The sequence below is a fragment of the Emys orbicularis genome, chromosome 1, assembly GCF_028017835.1.
Source record: "Emys orbicularis isolate rEmyOrb1 chromosome 1, rEmyOrb1.hap1, whole genome shotgun sequence".
Lineage (NCBI taxonomy): Eukaryota > Metazoa > Chordata > Testudines > Emydidae > Emys > Emys orbicularis.
The window spans coordinates 3948920-3968753 of NC_088683.1; the positions used below are offsets into that span (position 1 = coordinate 3948920).

Below are 19834 nucleotides of genomic sequence, written 5' to 3' on the forward strand. Positions count from 1 at the left end.
TGGAATCTGTTTCCCTCCCTGCCTAACCACACACTAACCAGCAGTTTCTCAGTTCGCTGTGTCTAGTGATCAATGGGTCTCTGTCAAGCTGGGAAGACGTATCTAGTGAGGTCCTGCTGGGGTCAGTCCTGGCTCCGGTACTAAATATTTTCATTAATGACTTGGATAATGGAGTGGAGAATAGGATTATAAAATACGCAGATGAAACCAAGCTGGGAGGGGTTGCAAGCACTTTGGAGGAGAGGAGTAGAATTCAAAAGGTCCTTGACCAATTAGAGAATGGGTCTGAAATCAACAAGATGAAATTCAAAGACAAAGTACCACACTTAGGAAGGAAAAATCAAAGGCATGACTAGAAACCGGGGACTAACTGGCTAGGTGGTAGCACTGCTGAAAAGGAACTGGGGGTTTTAGTGGATCACAAATTGAATAGGAGTCAATCTCATGCAGTTGTGAAAGAGGCTAATATTCTGAGATGTATTAAAAGGAGCAATGTATGCAAAATATGGGAGGTAGTTGTCCCACTCTGCTCAGCACTGGCGAGGCCTCGGCTGGAGTACTGTATCCAGTTCTGAGCACCACACTTTGGGAAAGAGGTGGACAAATTGGAGTCAGTCCACAGGAGAGCAGCAAAAGTGATCAAAGGTTTAGAAAATCTGACCTACGAGGAAAGGTTAAACAAACTGGGCATGGTTAGTCTTGAGAAAAGTTGACTGAGTGGGGACCTGAGAACAGTCTTCAAATGTGAAGGGCTGATATAAAGAGGACGAGATCAACTGTTCTCCATGGCCACCGAAGGCAGGACAAGCAGTAATGGGCTTAATTTGCAGCAAAAGAGTTAGGTTCGACATCAGGAAAAATGTTCTTACTCTAAAGGTAACTAAGCTCTGGAAGAGGCTCCCAAGGGAGGCTGTGGAATCCCCATCACTGGAAGTTTAAGATCAGGTTCACAAACCTGTCAAGGAAGGTGTAGGGGGCTGGACTAGGGGATCGCTCAAGGTCCCTTCCAGACCTACATTGCTATGGTTTTTAGCGCCTCATTGCCACGCCTAGGTGCCAGACACAAGGATTTAAAGCCTCCACATTATCCTGGGAGGACTTTGTGCTCTATGCATCCTTCAGCAAGGATGCAATTCCAGAGCTGCTGTCTTGGGGTGGCAACATGCCAACAGGATAGGAGAAGAGACTCAGCCACCAGAACATCTCTTGCGCTAATTAGGGTAGACCTGTGCACTCAGACGAGTCTTGCATTGTGCTTTAGAGGTAGCAAGATACGAGATGACCTCTTGTAGTCTTAAGGAGCCAATGACTACGGGCATTAGCCTAACTCCCAGAGCCACTGAGTCCTCCTCCAGCCCTCCGTGCTAAGCTGCTGCCTAGGACTGCCCGCAGATCTGCCCAAGGTACATGGGGTAAGTATAATGCCCACATATGGAGCATGTGCTGGTGAGTGGCACCGCCTGATTGTTCCTGGCACTGTTTCCTTTCCTCCAGGTGCGGGCTGTTGGAGAGCAGCAGAGTGTTCTGATCCGTGACAGCCCAACCACTCCTGCATACAGCAGACTCCTCACCACCCAGTGCGGTCTCTCCTACAGATGCACAGGAGAATGCCAAGCAGGAGAACATCCTGCGGCTGATTGACATTCGAGGCTGATAATGAGGCTGTAATTCCATTTCCAAGACAGTTTACAGGGGCTGGAAACCTAGAGGCAGGCTGCAAGGGGGAGAGGCAAGGAGGTTCCGCCCAGAGGGGGCCGAGAGCCACTGCTGGGAGCATCCCCAAAGAGTGGGGGAGGAACCGAGAGCTGGGGGTTACTTTCCAAGAAATCGGGCTGCCCATTTCTCAGGCATTTCCATCCAAATTAAACCTCCCCAGCTGCATGCATATTTTCCCAGAGCCTAACTACATGCCAACAGCACCATCTAGTGGCTTTCCCACCACTTCCCAATCGCCAAGCAGCAGGCTGAGGTGGTTACACAGTAGGAAATATTTACAGACCGCATTCGGCAGGTTACAGCCCCAGAGCGCACACAGCACCTCCCAGGCAATGCTTCGCTAGCTCTAGACACTCCACAGGCACAGCAGAGTAGGGCACCAGGGAAGAGGGTGAAAGGGCTTGGTTTTAACCTCAGTCGACACTGACCTGCTCTGTGACCTTAGGCAAGTCCTCTCCCCCCTCCCCACCGCCACCTTTTGTGTTGTCTATTTAGCCCATGAACTCCCCGGGGCAGGGGCCGTCGCTCACTAGGTCTGTACAGCTCCTAGCACAATGGGGCTTTGATCTCAGCTGGGGCTGTTCACGGTGACTGCAATACACGCAGGATGAACACGGAATACAGGCCAGGCTCCGTCAGATCAGATCTGTGGCTCATCTCTCTCAGGGCAAGCAGATTCAGAGGAAGGTACAAGAAATCCTGCAGCAGAGGCAGTCCTGGGATAATCTGCCCCCAAGGGAAAGCTCCTGCCTGACCAGTCAGTGGTTGGTTTATTCCCTGACTGGAAGGGAGATTGAACCCGTCTGAAACTCAGGGTTCCTCCATCCCAGACTGCTGTAACGCTGGAGTTCCATTATCCCCGTGTCAAGGCAGCTCTGGAAAGGAAGGCGAGGGGGTGGCTGCAGAAGGGTTCACGCTACAACACAACTGAAGGAAATGAACTTTACCAGAATAAGCATTACCATGAGCCCAGGCAGCCCTCTGCTGGCCACAGCACTGTAGGAGCAGCTGAAATGTCCCTGCACTACTCACCAATGACCACAGGGTGGAGCAAAACCCTCTATTTCAAGCTTGGAGGATTAAACTTTTCCACTCTTTCTGCACACTCACCCACCAGTTCAGGCCATTCTCCACCCGATCCTCATGCACCTCGACCCTTTCCTCTCTCTTCAGTACCACCCTGCTCCAGCCAGTCCTGGGACTTTCCCATCAAGGGAGGTTTGAGCACAGAGGAGAAGCAACACAGGGAGGGGAAGACTGAGTATGGTGCATGCAGGAAGCAGGATGGTGGGCAGATAACCGTAGGTGGGAGCTCCATGGGACAAGTCCTCCCACATACAAAGGGTCGAACAAGCACAGCTCGTTGGCTGCAGATTCAGCTCCTCCTTTGCATCTGAGGGGCAGCCTGTGGCAGGCACCGTGGCATTGCTGAGGCTCAGGGCAGGGTTGAAAGGAAGCCTAACTGTATGACCCTCTCACCATGAGCAGTTGTGCTAGCAGCCCTGGCTGCAAGTTACAAGGACGTAGCATCTGCCACCCCAGATCAGACCAACAAGTCCCATCTCCTGCTTCTGGCCTTGACCAGTGCGCCACGCTACAGAGGAAAATCACAATCCCCTCATGCATCTGGCCAGTTGGGCAATGCTGCACATGACAGGAAGGGGATGTGCCATCTGTAGCTATGGGGAAAAAAATCCCAACGTTTTATGCACTTTGAAACCAGCAGCAGCACATGCTCTGTGGCTACCTGTCTTCCATGCTCCGCTCAGGTCCTGAGAGCCTGAACAGGACAGGACATCTCCTCACCTGCAAGGCACTCACCTTGGCAACGAACTGCTTGTCCTTCTGGTCCAGATTAGCCGTGGGAGCCACATAGTCTCTCCAGATTCTCAGCTTGCGTTCCTTGGCGTACCTAGCAACAGAAAGATGTACCTGACCATCCAAAGCTAGGTTTGGGGCGTGCATCCTGTCCTACTGCCTGCCATTGCGGGAGATGGGGCCAAGCCCCTTGCAGCTGGTGACCCCCATCTAACCAGGACTGACATGCCTGTGTGTAGGGTACGGAGGCCAACTGCTCTGAGCACTAAGTCAGTCCTGATTCCTGGCACAAAGTCACCCCAGCAGCCGAATGGGCCTTTGTAACCAAACTACAGTGAGGAAGTGGATCAGGACAGCAAGAAAATTAAAGGCCACACAGGGAGCAGTTGAGTCCTCATGGCCACTTGCCTCTAAAGCCAGGCCCCCATTGCGAAAGCCATGGCCCAAACCATTCCTGCATCCTGCCCATCTCCAGCTCCCAGCCCAGCCAGGCAAGTGCTGTGTTAGCCAGCAACGTCCAACTGAGCAGAGCAGGTGATGCCAGGCCTGAGCTGGCTGGAATCTATATGCCAAGGGACCAGCCAAGCTCCTGCCTCTCCATGGTCACCTTCCCCACCTTCCAAGGCAGAGATCCGCCTTCTTCCGAAGCTGCACGCAAGAGGCAGACTACGGCAGTGAGTGGTGCTCCAGGGCCATGGGCTGAGGGGGAAGGATGCCCCTAGATTTCAGCCGAGATAGGAGACATTGGCAGGGGAGCACCATAGCTGTCAGCCACCCACAGAAGGCAGCAGGCAGCATCCCATCTGCTCTGCTTGGACACTAGCTGTGAGAAGGAGACGCATACCCAGCCCCTGCCTCCCTCTTCAAAGAGCAGCTCTGGGATTCTGCACCAGACACCAAGGGGGACTGGAGAGAGGCCAGCCAGGGAGCTGGGAGATCACCTTCCTCTGAGCCTTTCCCAACTGGCCGCAGCAGTCTCCCACCTCCGCAGGAGCTCAGCTAACCCCACTCCCCTACAAGCAGAGCACACCATGCAGCTGTCACCAGGGGCAGAGCATGAGGCAGACAATTGTCCTTCCCACAGCCAAGCAGCTGGGCCCAACTCCCTGACACTGCCCCATTCAGGCACCTGCGGGCAGCCAATGGAAGGCAAGGATGCGATTTTCTTTAGCTCATGAAGCCCTCCCGGTCAAGGGCACTCTGGGTAAGTCCTTGGTTGATGCTTGTGGAGCCCTGTGCCCCAGAACCATCTCCCTCCACCCAGCATCAGCAGCCACCAGTTACCTTTCGGCCGCTCGCAGCTTCTCAGCCCCGCGGGTGTACACGGCGATGGACCAGTCCACGCAGCGCGCAAAGCCTTCCTTCAGCAGCAGCTCCGTGATGTTGCCATTCTGGAACCAGGAGGGGAGACGACAGGGTCAGTCTCTACACTCCTGGAGCTTGGAGGCTCAGGCGTCATTCCCACGGCAGGGCCGGGACAGACACCCATCTCCTGGCCCACTAGTATGTGGGAGGAGTCTAGAGCCACGGAGGCCCTCGTTGCCAAAGGAAGCAGCATTGTGCTAGGCCCAGCCCGAGACCCGAGAGCCCTAGCTCACTGCCATACTCACAGGACAGCTGCAGCTAGCCCATGGAAGGCAGGGACCCACTCTGCACCCCAGGCTAGCAGGAGCCACACTAGTGACTGTCCCCACTACACGAGTAGGGATCTAGCCAACAGGAAAGCACTTAAAACTTGCCCTCAATGTTAGGGGAGGCAGCGGCCCTCTGACCATCACCTGGGCTGCAGTCCTGTTGGGCCCCTCGGATACTGGACGCCCGAACAGCCAGACACCCCTACTGCCATCAGTGACTGCCCAGAAGTCTCCACCCTGGCCTGCCATACCACTGCAGTCCAACTCCTACCCAGCAATAAAGCCACCTGCCCCGTAGAGCTCCCACTGGTGCAGAATGCAGCAGGCTCTGCAGTTTAATAAGTAACGCGGGTTGCCATGAGCACTCCTCCCCGGCTAGCTATGCTCTCTACGCTGGCCCCCCACTGAATATGGAGTGTGCTCTGACACCTCCCCTGAAACTCAAACGCTCCTCCATTTCAGTGGCTACCCCGTGCAGCTTTGAACTCCAAGCTCCAGAGATGAAAGACTGTGAACCCCACGGTACCACTGGGACCGTTGGCCAGATGCACACGAGCAAAAGGACCCCCAAAAAAACTCAGCTCTCCCCGATGGCAGTAGCCCGTCGCACTGGGATCTGCCCAGAGACCCCCAGCACCCCCTGCCCCACTTGCCGGATGGAGGATGGTGCCCAGGATGTTCTGATTGTGGCAGCTCTCCAGGACAATCTGCACGTCTCTCTGCAGCAGCCGTGACTCAGTGAAGAACTTTGCTTCTGCTGCAAATGGCTCCGGTGTCTCTGCACCATCTGCCTCCCGCTTGAACGTGGGGCACTGCAGAGCGGAGGCAAGGGCAGGTTAGGAGGGGGCGCACTGGTAAGACCTCTAGGACGGGGCAGACTGCTCGGCAGCAGTAATTCAAGAGCAGGGATGGATGGACCACCATCACTCCTGCTCCTACTCCCACTGCGGATTGCACAGAAAAGAGCGCACCTTCACCGCATTTAGAATCGCCAACAGCAGAGTGAGGGCACCTGGACCACGGACTGGAACCATTAGTGCCCCGCGCACTGGAATCCTGGAGTCCACTCCACGGGAACGGCCTCAGACTCATGCATTTGTGCAGTAAGTAGGGTGACCAGATATAGCACTGTGAAACGTCGAGATGGGGGATCATAGGTCTTGTGGAAGACCGAGCCCCTAATATTGGGACAGTCCTGATAACACTGGGACATCCGGGCACCCTCTCAGTAAGTGCTGTTAACCCTTGGGGAAATGGCTGTGTAATTACATTACTCCTGGTATTCTGGGGGGCCCCAGAACCTATACCGAGATACAGGCCAAGGCTCACCCTAGTAATTGTGGGTGCCCAACGGGAGACCTTAAAAAGGGCAGATTTTCAACACTTGATCGGCAATCAGGGCTCTCAGTGTCTGCCTGGAAGCACGTCCACCCTTCAAGGACTGAAATACGGATGAAGGGTGCAAAGGAGGGCAGCATGCAGGGGATGGGCACACTACAGCCCCATTTCTTGCTTTACTTCACATCTTTTTATTGTTTAAATGAACCAAAAACTTAACTCAGGCCTTGGGGGGGGTGGGGGGCGCACTTGGGAATGAAGTGGAGGAGAAGCAGTGATGGCTGCAGTAAGGGAGGGGAAGTCCAATGCGCAGATGGAAGTGAGGCAGGGCAGCTATGGGACAGGATGCTGGGCTCTAACAGCCAATGGCAATGAGCAAGTCAGAGGGGAAACCAGGCAGAGTGCAAGCGGGAAGGCTGCTGCTTCCCGTGGAGAGAGAGCAGAGGGCAGTGACCCAAGGGTGCATGCAGAGCAGCAAGCCAGGAAGGATGCTGCACCCTGCACCCTTGGTTGCAGCTGCTGTTGGCTGTTTTGGGGGAGGAGCCCAGAGGACTATGAGGTTCCCACATTCTGCTTCCCCTGTACAAATTCAGAGGGATACGAGGTCACTTCCTGTCCCTAAGAGTTGGAGAGTGCTGCCAGACACAAACAGCTGCCACATTCCACCCCAGAGGTGAGTGAACCAACCCCAGCACAGGTAGGATACCACACGAGGCAACTAACTCATTGGCTAGGTTGAGCAAGGAAAATACCACCCAGGAGAGAGCAGAACGCCTACACAGAGGTCCATCTCAGTTGGGTTCCACTCGATTGTGGCAGAGAGCTCCCTAGAATGGCGAGAAAGAGGTCACTTACCTGTAACTGGGTCCCTGTCTGTATTCCACCCATGGGATATGCATGCACACTGCACACCAGAGTCTGGAATTTTTTTTGCAGTGTCCGTTGGCCCGCACATATGCCACAGCTCTCCTCATGCTCCCAATCCAGGGTATGAAAGACAGCACAGGCCAATGCCTCTGTAGTTCCTTCTCTTACTGCATCCAGATAAGCCGCAGCAGAGGTGAGGGAGGGCGGGCGGGCAGTGGAATACAGATAGGGGTCACACCTCAAAGAGCCTCCAGTACAGGTAAGTAACCTCCACTTTGCGTGTTGGTCCCTATCTGTATTCCACACGTGGGAGATTAACAAGCAGTGCTCAGACAGGCGAGTGCGAGGACATGGAAGTGATAGGTGACTAGTAACACTGTCCCCACAGCCATAGCAGCAGCAGAAGACTGGACCGAAGCACAGTGTCTGGTGAAAGCGTTTGAGGAGCTGAGTCACTGCCATACAAATCTCTAGCAGACGTACATCTCAGATGTAGCAGGTGTTGCTTGCACTCTAGTGGAATAAGCCCTCACCCCCTCCACAGGAGGGATGTGGGCTAGGTGATAACGGAGAATACAAGCAGAGATGCATTTGAAAGTCTCTGCACAGATGTAGCTTGACACCTTGAGATCTCTGCCCTGGAAACCGTTTGTGTCTTTGTAGATAAAAGGCCAGTGCCCTTTGGGCATCCAGAGAACAGAGCCCTCTCCATCTGAGGCAAATGGTTTAGAGAAAAATATCAGTAAGTGGATGGTTTGACTCAGGTGAAACAAATGACATTGGGGATGACTCTTGAGTGGAATATATGGTGGGCCCGCTATGAGCACCCCCAGCTGGCTGGCTCTTCTGCCTGATGTTACGGCGATGAGAAAGGCCACTTACATAGACAGATGGGCCACAGAACATGTGGCTTCAGGTTCAAAGGGAGCTCTGGAGACAAAAGAAACTGAGGTCCCACGGAGACACGAACTTCACTGGTGGTGGAAGGATCTACGAAGTCCCTTCAGAAACCTAGTTGTGACAGGGTAAGTGACGATCATCCGGTTATCCATTGGAGGATGAAATGCGCTGATCGCTGCTTTAAGTGGCTATTCCAGGACAGCTGATCCGAACAGATGCTGGAGCTACCCGTCATTGCTGAGCCCAAGAGGAGAAAACTCCATTTTGCTGAACAACTCCTAGCAGAGCCTTGGCACCACTCTGGAGCGTGAGCACTTGTTTATATAGGAGACTTGTCATATTGTTCAATGCGATTTGGGGAGCCTTAGAGGGGGGCATCTGACTATAGTGCGTCTCAGGAGCCTGTGTGAGGAAAGGGATCCACACCCGAACTTTCTCCGGCTTTGTCCACCAGGCGAGAGAGTCCAAAACCTTGGACAGAATCAATCACCTTGTTGATGTTGCCCCTCTGGGGAGTACCTGGGAAAGAAGCCATGCCCGCAAAGAAACGAAGATGGAGCTTGGCAAATGGCATCATGTGTGTATGAGGCCACGTGGCCGAGAGGGAAAGGCAAGTCCTGACTCAAGTCCAGGGTAGTCGGATAGTCACGGTCTCAGAGCACCCATGGCCTATCCCTAGACTCTCTCGAGAGGCAGAGAAGCTCTTGCTGCGGATGAGTTCAACATCACCCTTATAAAGTTTATGGACCTTGTGGGGGTCAATGTGGATTTCTCGCTGTTGACACAAACCCCCAGGAAAGGCGATTGATGGAGCAAGAAGCTGGTTGCCTGCTGGGCTTCTTCGTATGATCTGTTCATCAGAATCCAATCATCGAGGTATGGTAAGACTGAATTCCTTTCTTCCCTCCTCTGCCTGGTATCACAGACTCCTGAGTATCTTCCGAGTCAGAAGAAGCTGGATCCCGGATTACCATCAGAACCAACAGTGCCGATGGTTGCATAACGAGACTGGGAGGTGGGAAGGGAGAGCATGTCTGCATCCAAAAATAGCCACCTCCTCCTCTGGAGTAACAATGCACCAGAATAGAAACAGTCCGAATAAGAGGAGTGAATGAGGAAGGGGGAGCAAAAAAAGGTCCTCCAGGGAGATGCAGGTCTCAGACCATCCTGGGATGCAGGGAGTGTCCATTGGTCAAGCTGTTGGATCCAGAGCTTCCTTGCTCACAGTGCAAGTTGGATCCATCCAGGGCCATCTAGTTATAGGTACCACATTGGCTCTAGATGTAGAAGTGAGCACCGGAGGGGGTTTAACCTTAGCCCTCAGACTCTGTACTGGAACCTGCAGACCCATACACTTGCATGCCGCTTGCTCTTGCCAAAACGACTTACTCAGATCTAAGTCTGTGGTGTGGGAGGAATCCTCTCTCTTCGGGGCAGTCTCTGACGAAGACGGTTTACCCCTATGCCCCAGGAGGGCCCCTTACTCTCCCAGGGAGCACTCTCTCTAGGCTTAGAAGTCTCAGCCTCTGTTCCTGAGCTCATGCTCAGAGGGGCGCTGCCTGCTGGACGAGATTGATGTAAGGGAGGGTCCCTGGCCTGCATCTGACCAGGTTCTCATTTCCGTCTCCCTCGGGTGTTTAAGTCTCAGTTCCTGACCCTCAGGAGTTCTGGGGGAAAGGAGCAGCAGGTGCGGCACTAGGCTGAGACGTGAGCCTCACCAGGCAGCGGAGACAGTACTGATGTTTGCGGCTCATAGAAAAGGAGTGAGGGCAGGAAACAATCCCAGCCTTCTCTGGGGGGGAAGGGAGAGTTCCCCAGGGTGGGGACAGAGGAGTAACCAGCTACACTACACTTAGAAAGATACTACAAAACAGCTAGTCACAATCTCTGTATAGAAATGGCACAGTAGAAAAGGAGCTGAGGACACCAAAGATCCCAACTCAGATCAGGCAGCGGTAAGAGGGAACTGCACAGGCATTGGTCCACACCATGCACACGTGCGGACCAACGGACACTGCAACAAAATTCTACACTCAGGCGCATGCCTATCCCACGTGTGGAACAAACATAGGGACCATCGCTCGAAGAACCAAGAGCACAGCAAAAGATGCCAGGCATACACTAGGACTGGTACAAACAGTAAGTCTTCAGCTTTTGGGAAACCCTACTCACAGCATGGCTTGGCTGGAACCTGCTGTCAGTGTAATATTTAGGGAGTACATTTATTCCGCCAAGCATGGCGGGCCACCCTCTCCAATCCACTCTCAGCCCAAGGAGCCTCCCCTGATCTGCTACAGCGCTGCACTCAAATCCTTCAAGCGCACTGGAAAAGCCCTAAGCCCTGATTTGCAGAAGGGAAGGGCTCCCGCCATGCTCACTGATATGACTGGCAGCAGCTGGCACTCAGCACCTCTGGCTTTGGGGCCACAAGCCATGAAGACATTGTGAATGCTCAAGAGGTCCAGGTTCAGTGTTGATTTGCAGCGATGCCGAGCACCCGCAGCCAGGGGCACCGCCAAAAACTTTTCCCATGCTATGCACTGTCATCCATTCCTGTGGAGCCATCCCGGTGACAGCCACTGGCCACGGGCCTCACCCGCTGAGCCTATGCCACACTCAACCCCTGCCTTCCAGCCCAGCCTGCCCAGGTGCAGCGTCACGCCTCCATACCTGGGAGCCGGGTGACGCCAGGCAGGACTCAGGGGGGCAAACCCTGGCCCAGATCCTGGCCCCATGGCAGCAGCAAGGAGCCACAGTACTGGCTGCCCCACAGCCCATGAAGGTTTGGCCCCGCCTCCCTTCCCTCATGACAGAAGGCGGTTGGGGTCAAACCTGAGTGGGCAGTGGGACAGCCAGCACCGCTGCTCCTTGCCATTGCCACAAAATGTGCAGACTGCTGCATACAGCACTGCCTGCAGCTCCCACTGGGAATGGTGGGGCTCCAGGCAGACCACACAGGCACCTGAATGTCTACCCATGCATCCATGGTTCTGTAACATGCTCCTCACCATGGTGTTCAAATGAACTAATGGCATGTAGGTGGAGAACACTAGGGCCCCAAGACTAAGGCTAAGGATTCCATGGACATCGTGGCTAATAGTAATGGTAATAGCAGCAAATCCTTTTTGCCTGTCTAGGCCTCGGTTCAGCAAAGCCGGCCCTGGCAGCACGCACAAATGCATAAGCATGGGAGCGTTTCTCTGGGAAAGGCATTTGCAAAGTTCTAACCATGGCCAGGCATTGTGTAAGGGAATTCTGGCCCAGGCAGCAAGTGATACGCTAGCACCTCCTCGACTTTGCAGAACCATTGACGGTCCCAGAAGAGGGAAAGACGTGGAGGGCTCTGGCTTTTGGGAAGCACAGGACAGTTCCTGAATGGAGTACTGGCACCACCCTTATCCCAGGATCTTCACTGACCACGAGTGTCAGGATCTTCGGATGTGTGTGTGATCTGAAAAAGGCTACCTCCCATCAGTGACTGCTAAGCACCAGGTGGGACACGGAGTTCAGTGCTGGGTCTGAAGGGATGGTCTTCGACCACTGAATTAGCACCACCCTGGGAGTTTTATCCAAAACCCTGCTTAGCCTGTGACAAGGCAAGATCATTGCCCTAAGGCTGCACTGGCTGCAGAATGCTTTCAAACCAGATTTCCCCATGGACTTGTCGCCCCTAAGCTACTAAAAGTCAGGGACTAAGTCTTTGACTCTTAAGTAGCGAAGATCTCCTAACTCCCACTTTCTGCAGGAGACATGGAGATGAGCAGCCACTGTCTCCTTGTGAAGTCTAGAGGAGGGGTGTGGACACAGGTGCCTGACAGTTACCAAAGAGGCAGTCCTGGACAGGGAACTTAACGGACACTGTGCCAGGGAATAAGCCCAACTTAAAAGCGGTGATGCTCCGGTTCAGGAGGTTTAATGGGGGTTACTGGTGAAAGCCCAGACTCTCCTCATTCAAAGCAGCAATGCCCATTCGAGTAGGCCCACCCCACCGGGCAGTGCAGCTCAGCACAGAGCAGTGGGGGATACCGGCATGCCTGCGACAAGCCTGAAGGCCCAGCTGCAGCACAGGTCTGGTTGCAAACCTGGAGACATGGTTCCAAAAACAGGAAACAAGAGCCATGACTCACCTTGATGCCAGAAAGCATGACGGTGACCAGGTAGTAATCGGGAAGGAGCAGGGCTCTGACCACGCTGCCATCCCGGACGTGTTCTATGATGGCTGCAGAACAGAAATGTGTGAGGGTCAACTCTCAGGAAGAGAACAGCACCAGCTTTACGCTCCACCCCCCACAGCATTCAATCAAACCCAGCCAGGAGAAAAAACCCACACACAAGCAGCACACACTGCAATCCCCCGCCCTGGACATGAAAGGCCAATTCACTTGGGATATGCACCCAGCAGCCTCCGCTGGGGCAGACTGCAAACCGAGGCCGGTCAGAGCTCCAAGAACACTGCATACGTAAGCGCCGGTAGGATGTGAACATCCCACAGCTATGTGCTCGCCGGTACCCCACCATGCTGCTTCACCTGGCGCGCACGCTTACCATTGACTGGCTTCTGGTGCATGGAGTCCACAAAGTGGCGTGGGTTTTCAATCGTGTACTTGAGATCCCGGACCGTGTGAGAGCCTGTTCCTTCGCTCCACATTCCTTTTTTCGCAACCTTCGCCTGATCTTCCAGCTCAGCCAGTCTGTTCTGCTCAGGACTAGGAGAAAACACAGCTCTATTGTAAGAGCATACAAGTCAGGGCAGAGGTGTGGGGGCTGTGCATAGCAGGGGCATTGCTATCTTGCATGTTTTACCAAGAAGGTTTGCTCCAGGGAGCACACATTTGACTTGACATTTCACTGCTGGATGCTTTAACAATCCAACCACCACTCGGGTCGAACAGATACAGGGGAAAGTCAGACCTTGCCTTGCTAATCACAGTGTGCACAGCACACCAGAGACTAGAGGAATCTTGTCTAGCATCTCACAGCTGAGGAAGTTAGAGCTTTACAAGTACAGCACTGAGGCCATCCCTATAAGAGGATTAGCTGGATGAACACCCAAGGATGGCCAGGCATCATACCACGGTGCAATCTATCCCCCAGTACGGTGGGAAAGAGACCCAACCCTTTGCTACAGCTTCCCCCCAGTGGAGCTAAACCCAGGAAGAATTGTGGGGTCATACTGTCTGCGCAGACACAACCTACGCCGCACAGCATCCGAGTCAGAAATAAATTCCTCCCTTTGTGGGACATAGCCACAACGATTACGTGACTGGCCCAAGGTCCCTCAGCAAGCGAGTGGCTGAGCCAGTAATCCTGCACAGGGGCCCAGACTCCCTGTGTTAATGACTGGACTGCCACAGACTGGGGAACACGGTCTGCAGACGGAGCTGGTTTCACCAGCCTGGCTCCAGGAACTGCAGGCTTATCTTCTGACGCTTAGTAGAAGTGAACACTGCAGTCAATTTCCAACTAGGCTAGGAAGAGCCTGCCTCCATCCTTGGATCCTAGAGCTAACCAAAGAGTATCGAGCCATTGCTGTACATGCAGATGCAGCATGAGGCAGTCCTTGCAGCAATGGAAGCAAGCGTCTGAAGTGCATGCTGGAAGTGCTCCCATAAGGCACAAGCCAGGAAGAGCAGTGACAGAGGTTCACTCACCCCCGTGAACAGTTAACATAATTAACAGGCGCCAACAGATATCAGCACTGCAAATCACACCACATTGTACTTCCACATCTCACTTCTCTCAGAACGTGCATGGAAGCCTCTCAGCAGAGAATTCATGAGCCGCTTCAGCTCTATTTAACGCAAAAGGAGCCTTACCAGGTTTGAGTACAGGGATATCTGGCCTGTTAGCAACAGCTGTTCTGGAATCATTAGCCAATTTATTAATGCAATCATCTCATAACAAGAGCAGCTGTCAGCCCAGAGCACTGCCACTCCACTATCATGCTCGACACACTTCCAGCAAGAGACTCAAAGAAACTCATATAGCAGCGCAGCGCCACATGGCTCTTCCTTCTGCCTGGGCACAGGACGCCAGCAGGACTGGACTGCTGGCACTGTGCAAGCTGAAAGCCAGCCTCTGGAGCGGGAAGCCTGCTTTCCCCAGCTTGGCAGTAAAGCCATGTACTGCATCCCAGCACAAAGAGGGCCAAAGGGTCCTTTCCCTGCATCAGGAGACCATCCTATTTCATAGCCTGAAATAGGCTATAGGACCCAGACACCCAACGCAAGCACTTCCCCACACACTTAACTTTCACCACATGAGTACTCTTCCTGAAGGAATTGTTCATGTGGGTGAAGTGAGTTACCTCCTTGTGTTTGCAGGATCAGGGCCTTCCCTGTCAATGTTCTTTGCGTCTACCAGGGTTGTGTAATTCAATAAGGGACCCAGCCATAGTGGCATTTAAAAAAAAAAAAACCTGCGTTTTGTTCAGTATAAATTTTAAAGTTGCAATAGCAAACTTTCAAACTAGCTTTCCAAGCCCTCCCCCGACATTAAAAAAACAAAAACAATCAGTGATTTAAATTCCTTGATCCTGGTAAAGGACTGATCCTGCATTGGATGGGGTGGGTTGATGGCCAAAGTGCTCCTTTATACCGCATCTGCTTTCCCGACCCCTGAAATTGCCTTGGGGTCTAAACAGGAGCCTGCAGTGAGGGAGGAGCTGTGGGTTCCAACTTCTCATGCAGAGTGCGACATATTCCATGTCTGGATCAGGTGGGAAGAGCTCATGGCACTTGTGCCACTACCAAGCTCTCCCAGCCTCTCCCTTTGGCTCGGAGACATGCCACCCCACCTCTCATCTAGGCCTGAGGAAATAGGAAGACTCAAGGCAGCGTGCGATGTCTGTGTTGGCTTGAGTTGAACACCCTGCCTTCCTGTTCGCCAAGGGGCAAGCAGCACACTGTTCTGCAGTCAGTTGCAAGCAGTTACCTAAGGCACAGAGGTTAAGAGAGGCTGCGTACAGCTACCATTTACAATGAACTAAACGCGGAATGCCTCTGTGGCTGGGTCCCTTATTGAATTACACACTGGTAGCGGCAAAGAACATTGACAGGGAAGGCCCTGATCCCGCAAACACAAGGGGGTAACTCACTTCACTCACATGAACAATTCCTTCAGGAGTACTCATGTGATGAAAGTTAAGCATGTGTGGAAGTGCTTGCAGCGTCAGGGACTAAACTGTATTAAAAATGTTTAGTAGCAAAATCTGTCACTTCACAAGTAAACTGTTTCAGTGTTAAAAGTTTGGCCTTCAATACACTGAGTTATTGACATTTTTCTTCACAGGCTAAAATGTTCAAAAATACCCTGAAGTTTGGCTCCTAAGCCTATATTTAGGCACCCAAGGGTGCGACTTAAGAGCACAAGTCCCACTGACTAAAAACTGCAATTCCTAATACAGGAGTACAGCCTGGTTCAAGCATTTCAGCTCTCAATTGGTGGCTCAGAGGGTGGTGATAAAGCACAGGCTTTTTGCCCACTATTTCCAAACAACGTTTGCATTCCTCTCGGAGCAAGGATATCAGTGAGGCTCTGGACTGGTCTCTCTCAGCACAGAGGAGTATTTTCAGTGTTCTAGCAGAATACGTCCACCTAAAATCAGAGTGTAAGGCCGCAGCTGCACAGCTTGTGGTGGGAAGACTAAGCCATTGAGAGAGAGCTCTCATCAGCTTAACTACTGCCTCCGCGAAAGGTGTAGCTATGGAAGAAGCTCTCCCGCCAACATAGCATGGTCTACACTGGTGCTTAGTTCTGTGTAATTTACGAAGCTCAGGGGGTGGATTATTCACACCCCAGAACGACAAAGTTACACCAAAGTAACCTGTAGTGTAGACAAGGTCTTAGTTAGGAATCCAAAGAAACAAGTACAACATCCACTTTAGCAATGTAAGATCCTGGGTATGTCTATAGCACTACCAGGACTGTGTGACTGACTGCAGCTCGTGTACACACACCCACACTAGCTCTACAGACTGGCTTGCTAAAAACAATGGTGAGGACATGGTGGCACAGTCTAGCAACGCCAGTAGGTACCCAGGGGGGTTGTGCAGCTCACGCTGAAGCCTGTGCGTCCTGTCCTCACTACTATTTTTAGCAAGCTAGCTTGATTAAATGAGTGCAGGTACGTCTACATGAGTGGTAATCACTCCCCCAGCTGCAGTGTAGACATAGCCTATAGCATGGTAAGTAAAGAACTACAACTTGGGAACAATTCTGATTTAAACAAAAGTTGGTTTGTTAGTTGCTTATGGTTTGTATCCACCAACCATTCTTCATTGGATTGACCCTTACAGTCATCAAGGATATCATAGCATGGCCAAGAGGTGTATTAATCCTGGTGTTCTGGCCTTTCATTTCCCCTGCATTTTAATTGCACAGGATTTCACTGTGTGCTCTGAACAGCTATGCTGCTGGGTTGAGTTAAATAACTGCCTTGTTCTTCCCAAAGCTGGGCAACAGACAACTGCACTGCTGCCACTTGCGTTGGTCCCAAGAGTCCAACCTAGCTCTCCTGTTTCAGACGCACACATCATGCCATGTCCACAGGCAGCACAGCAGCTTTGTGGGATTGCACTGGGAGAATCAGGGTGCTGCTGCAGCTGCATCAGTAGAATGTCATGCCAAAGCTGGAAGTGCACTGGTGCAGTGACCCAGTATGGGATGCAGTGGGGCAGAGCCTTGCTCAGTGAAAGTGTAATCACAACGGTGACTCTTCCCCATGGGAAGATGTAGATGGGGGAGCGGATGCATTTTCAGGCCTCCCGGGCGTTTCGCAAGTGTTCTAGCATAGAGAAGGCTTCAGAAGGGGCTGCGTTTCAGTCGTGGGTGAGGTGATTTGTGCCTGTAGTTTGGGAAGCCATTTGCAGCCTTTCAGGAAACAAGGCGCTATCTAAACGCAAGTCTGTATTTGACCAGTAGTTCTGGATGAGTCGGGCAATGAGGAGCTCAAATGGCTCCTGGGCGACAGCACAGTCTCGTGGACCAAGCAGAGACTGGGCATCAGGCATTGCAGAGGTGCTGTGCTCACGGCATCACCGCCTTGCTGGCTGATACTGGGGGAGTCTAATTTCTGCAGGGAATAGGGAAACCATGGGGATTATACCTCCCTCCCCAGCAGTGGGATTGCAAAGCACCGTACTGTACACACCTTAAGTACGATCACTAGAAGAAAGCTTTTAGGGACTTGGTTCCTGAAAGACGCAACCAAGAGCAAGAGCAGCTTAATCCAGGGCCCCCAGCTCTCCTGGGAAACACCTGGCACTGCAGAATTTTCTTTATTGGCAAGACTGGAGCTAAAATCCAGACCCTTGGCAATGTGGGCAGTGTTTACTCAGCATACCTGTTTACAGACTGTGCTATGAAAACCTCCAGTGGAAGACATCCAAGTGCTAGTAACGGGCTTGAGGAAATGATACAGGCATGCTTCCAACCCGACAAAGGATAAAATAGCATCCAACAGCTATATATAGAACAGCTCCATAGACAATTCACACCCCGTGTAATATAATAACCCATGCCTAGGGATGCACTGGGGAGTTCCTGGGATATCTTGTAGTTAAAATCCTGGGTCTCCCAAGACCTGGCCAGTGGAAAAGCTACTCATGAAAGCTTTGGGGATATCACTTCCAGACACAGGACAGAGACTGGAAAGTTAACATGTCAACTCCAAGGCACTAACACAAGTTGTGTGCATCCTGGCAGACAGTAAGGGCCGCATGCACGTGGGCTTAGTGAGTGTTGCGTCTGTGGGATACAGAGTTGGGAAAATCAGTATTAATTGCAGTGTTATCTTCCAGTGCATCAGCATGCTCTGACAGAAGGCCCACGACAGCCTCAAAGAGGTTGCTTTGCAGCTAGAGAGGTCTCACATTTTCAGTAGCTCTGGAGTATAGGAGAAGCCTGGTGAGGGGGAGAAGATTCTTTGTTTACCCTCCTTCTGCCATGACCCCAAAGGAGGGGGGAGCTGCCATTTTGGAATGCCTGTTCCCAGCAAGCCAATCGGTTTAGTAGAAAAATCTTTGTCACTTTACAAGTAAACTGCTTCAGTATTAATGTATTGGAAGGCCAAACTTAAGTTATTGACATTTTTATTCACAGGCTAAAATGTTCAAAAATACCCTAACGTTTGGCTCCTAAGCCTATATTTAGGCACCCAAGGGCATGACTTCGGAGCACAAGTCCCATTGGCTTGCAGCTGGGAAGTTGCTAGCATAGCCTGAGATAAAGCACCCGACACCATACTGAATAAAGCCTAGAACTCAACCAATAGCTGGTCCCTGAACAGGAGTGAGGAAGTAATTCATCAACAGCTTTGTCCTGTCACCACAGCAAAGTCAAAGCAAAGCTGTTTGGGAACGTCAAGTGCCACAAAACATCTGAATCCCAGAACAAGTTTAGAGGAGAGCAGGAAATATATGTACTTATTGGCTCGGATTCCTTCCCTGCGAGAGGCCAGGCCTTCTGCCACGAGAGACTCAGCGATGTTCTCCCCAGTCGTGTCTGGTAAGAGGGAAAGAAAAAATCAGAATCAATGAGAGCAAAGTTCCGAGTCCTATCGCTGCATAGCATCTCTTTGGATGAGAGACAGCTATACAGGAGACTCTTTATAGACAAAAGACTTGTGAGTGAAATATCAATTGAGACAACCACTGGAAGCAACAAACAAGGAAGCAAAGGGAGGGCAAGGTTAAAGTTACTTCGATGGAGAGTTAGGCTTGTTATGTGCACACCTTGGCACCTCCGTTGTCCATCTACGCCAGTAGCTCTCAACCCGGGGCCCATGGGCTGCTTGCAGCCCAATCAGCACACAATTGTGTCTCATGTGACATCCTCAGGGCCGTACAGGTAATATATAAATTGTGTGGATGTGGCTCACATAGAACAGAGAGCTGCACATGCAGCCCACAATGGTAAATAGGTTGAGAACCACTGGCCTACACATGTTAGTGGATTAAATGTTTACAAGGCATGACGCTAATAGAACAGGCACAATGCTTCACTAATTTCAGAAGGGATTCACAGGCAAACCTGCGGGCATGGTGGCCACTAAGCGAGCATGGAACCTAGAATAAGTTTTCTATTCAAATCCAGCCCCAGCTCAGTGAAGACTGGAAGGCATTACCAGCTATTGGCTGCTTGGTGCCTCCCCTTAGATTCAAGCGACGGGCATCTGCACCTGGCAATTTTGGCTGAGAAGTCAAGGACTGAATGGGACAGTCAACGGAACGATATTGGCAAGGCAGGGGAGGGGGAAGGACAGTAGAGTGAACTTTGCCCTGTGCCATCTCGGCTTTAGAGGGGAGAAAGGGCTTCTGTGCCCACAGCTACCATCAACAACTTTTACCATCACAAACCAACCACCCACCCACACACGAAATATGGATCACTGCACCCAAAAAAAGCATTAAAAGCACTTTAGCACAAGTGAACTCTGTTCACAGGGGACTTAGTTAATTGCCCAGCTAACCACTTTCACCCAGTCATTTAGATTATGGAGTTTGATACCCATCTCCTCCAAACCACCACCTTGACAATCCCTCTGCATGCTCGGAGAGGTG

General features: G+C 52.1%; 1 protein-coding gene across 1 annotated transcript in view; it reads right to left on the reverse strand.

Annotated features, from left to right (window-relative positions):
• SND1 (staphylococcal nuclease and tudor domain containing 1) overlaps positions 1-19834 on the reverse strand; it is a 434812-nt gene that overhangs the window by 398485 nt on the left and 16493 nt on the right. The window contains exons 4-9 of the mRNA XM_065422299.1: positions 18698-18776; positions 12819-12979; positions 12401-12492; positions 5822-5980; positions 4819-4925; positions 3538-3628 (exon numbers count right to left, since the gene is read on the reverse strand). Coding sequence (XP_065278371.1) covers positions 3538-3628; positions 4819-4925; positions 5822-5980; positions 12401-12492; positions 12819-12979; positions 18698-18776 — 689 coding nt within the window. The remainder of the gene's footprint in view (positions 1-3537; positions 3629-4818; positions 4926-5821; positions 5981-12400; positions 12493-12818; positions 12980-18697; positions 18777-19834) is intronic.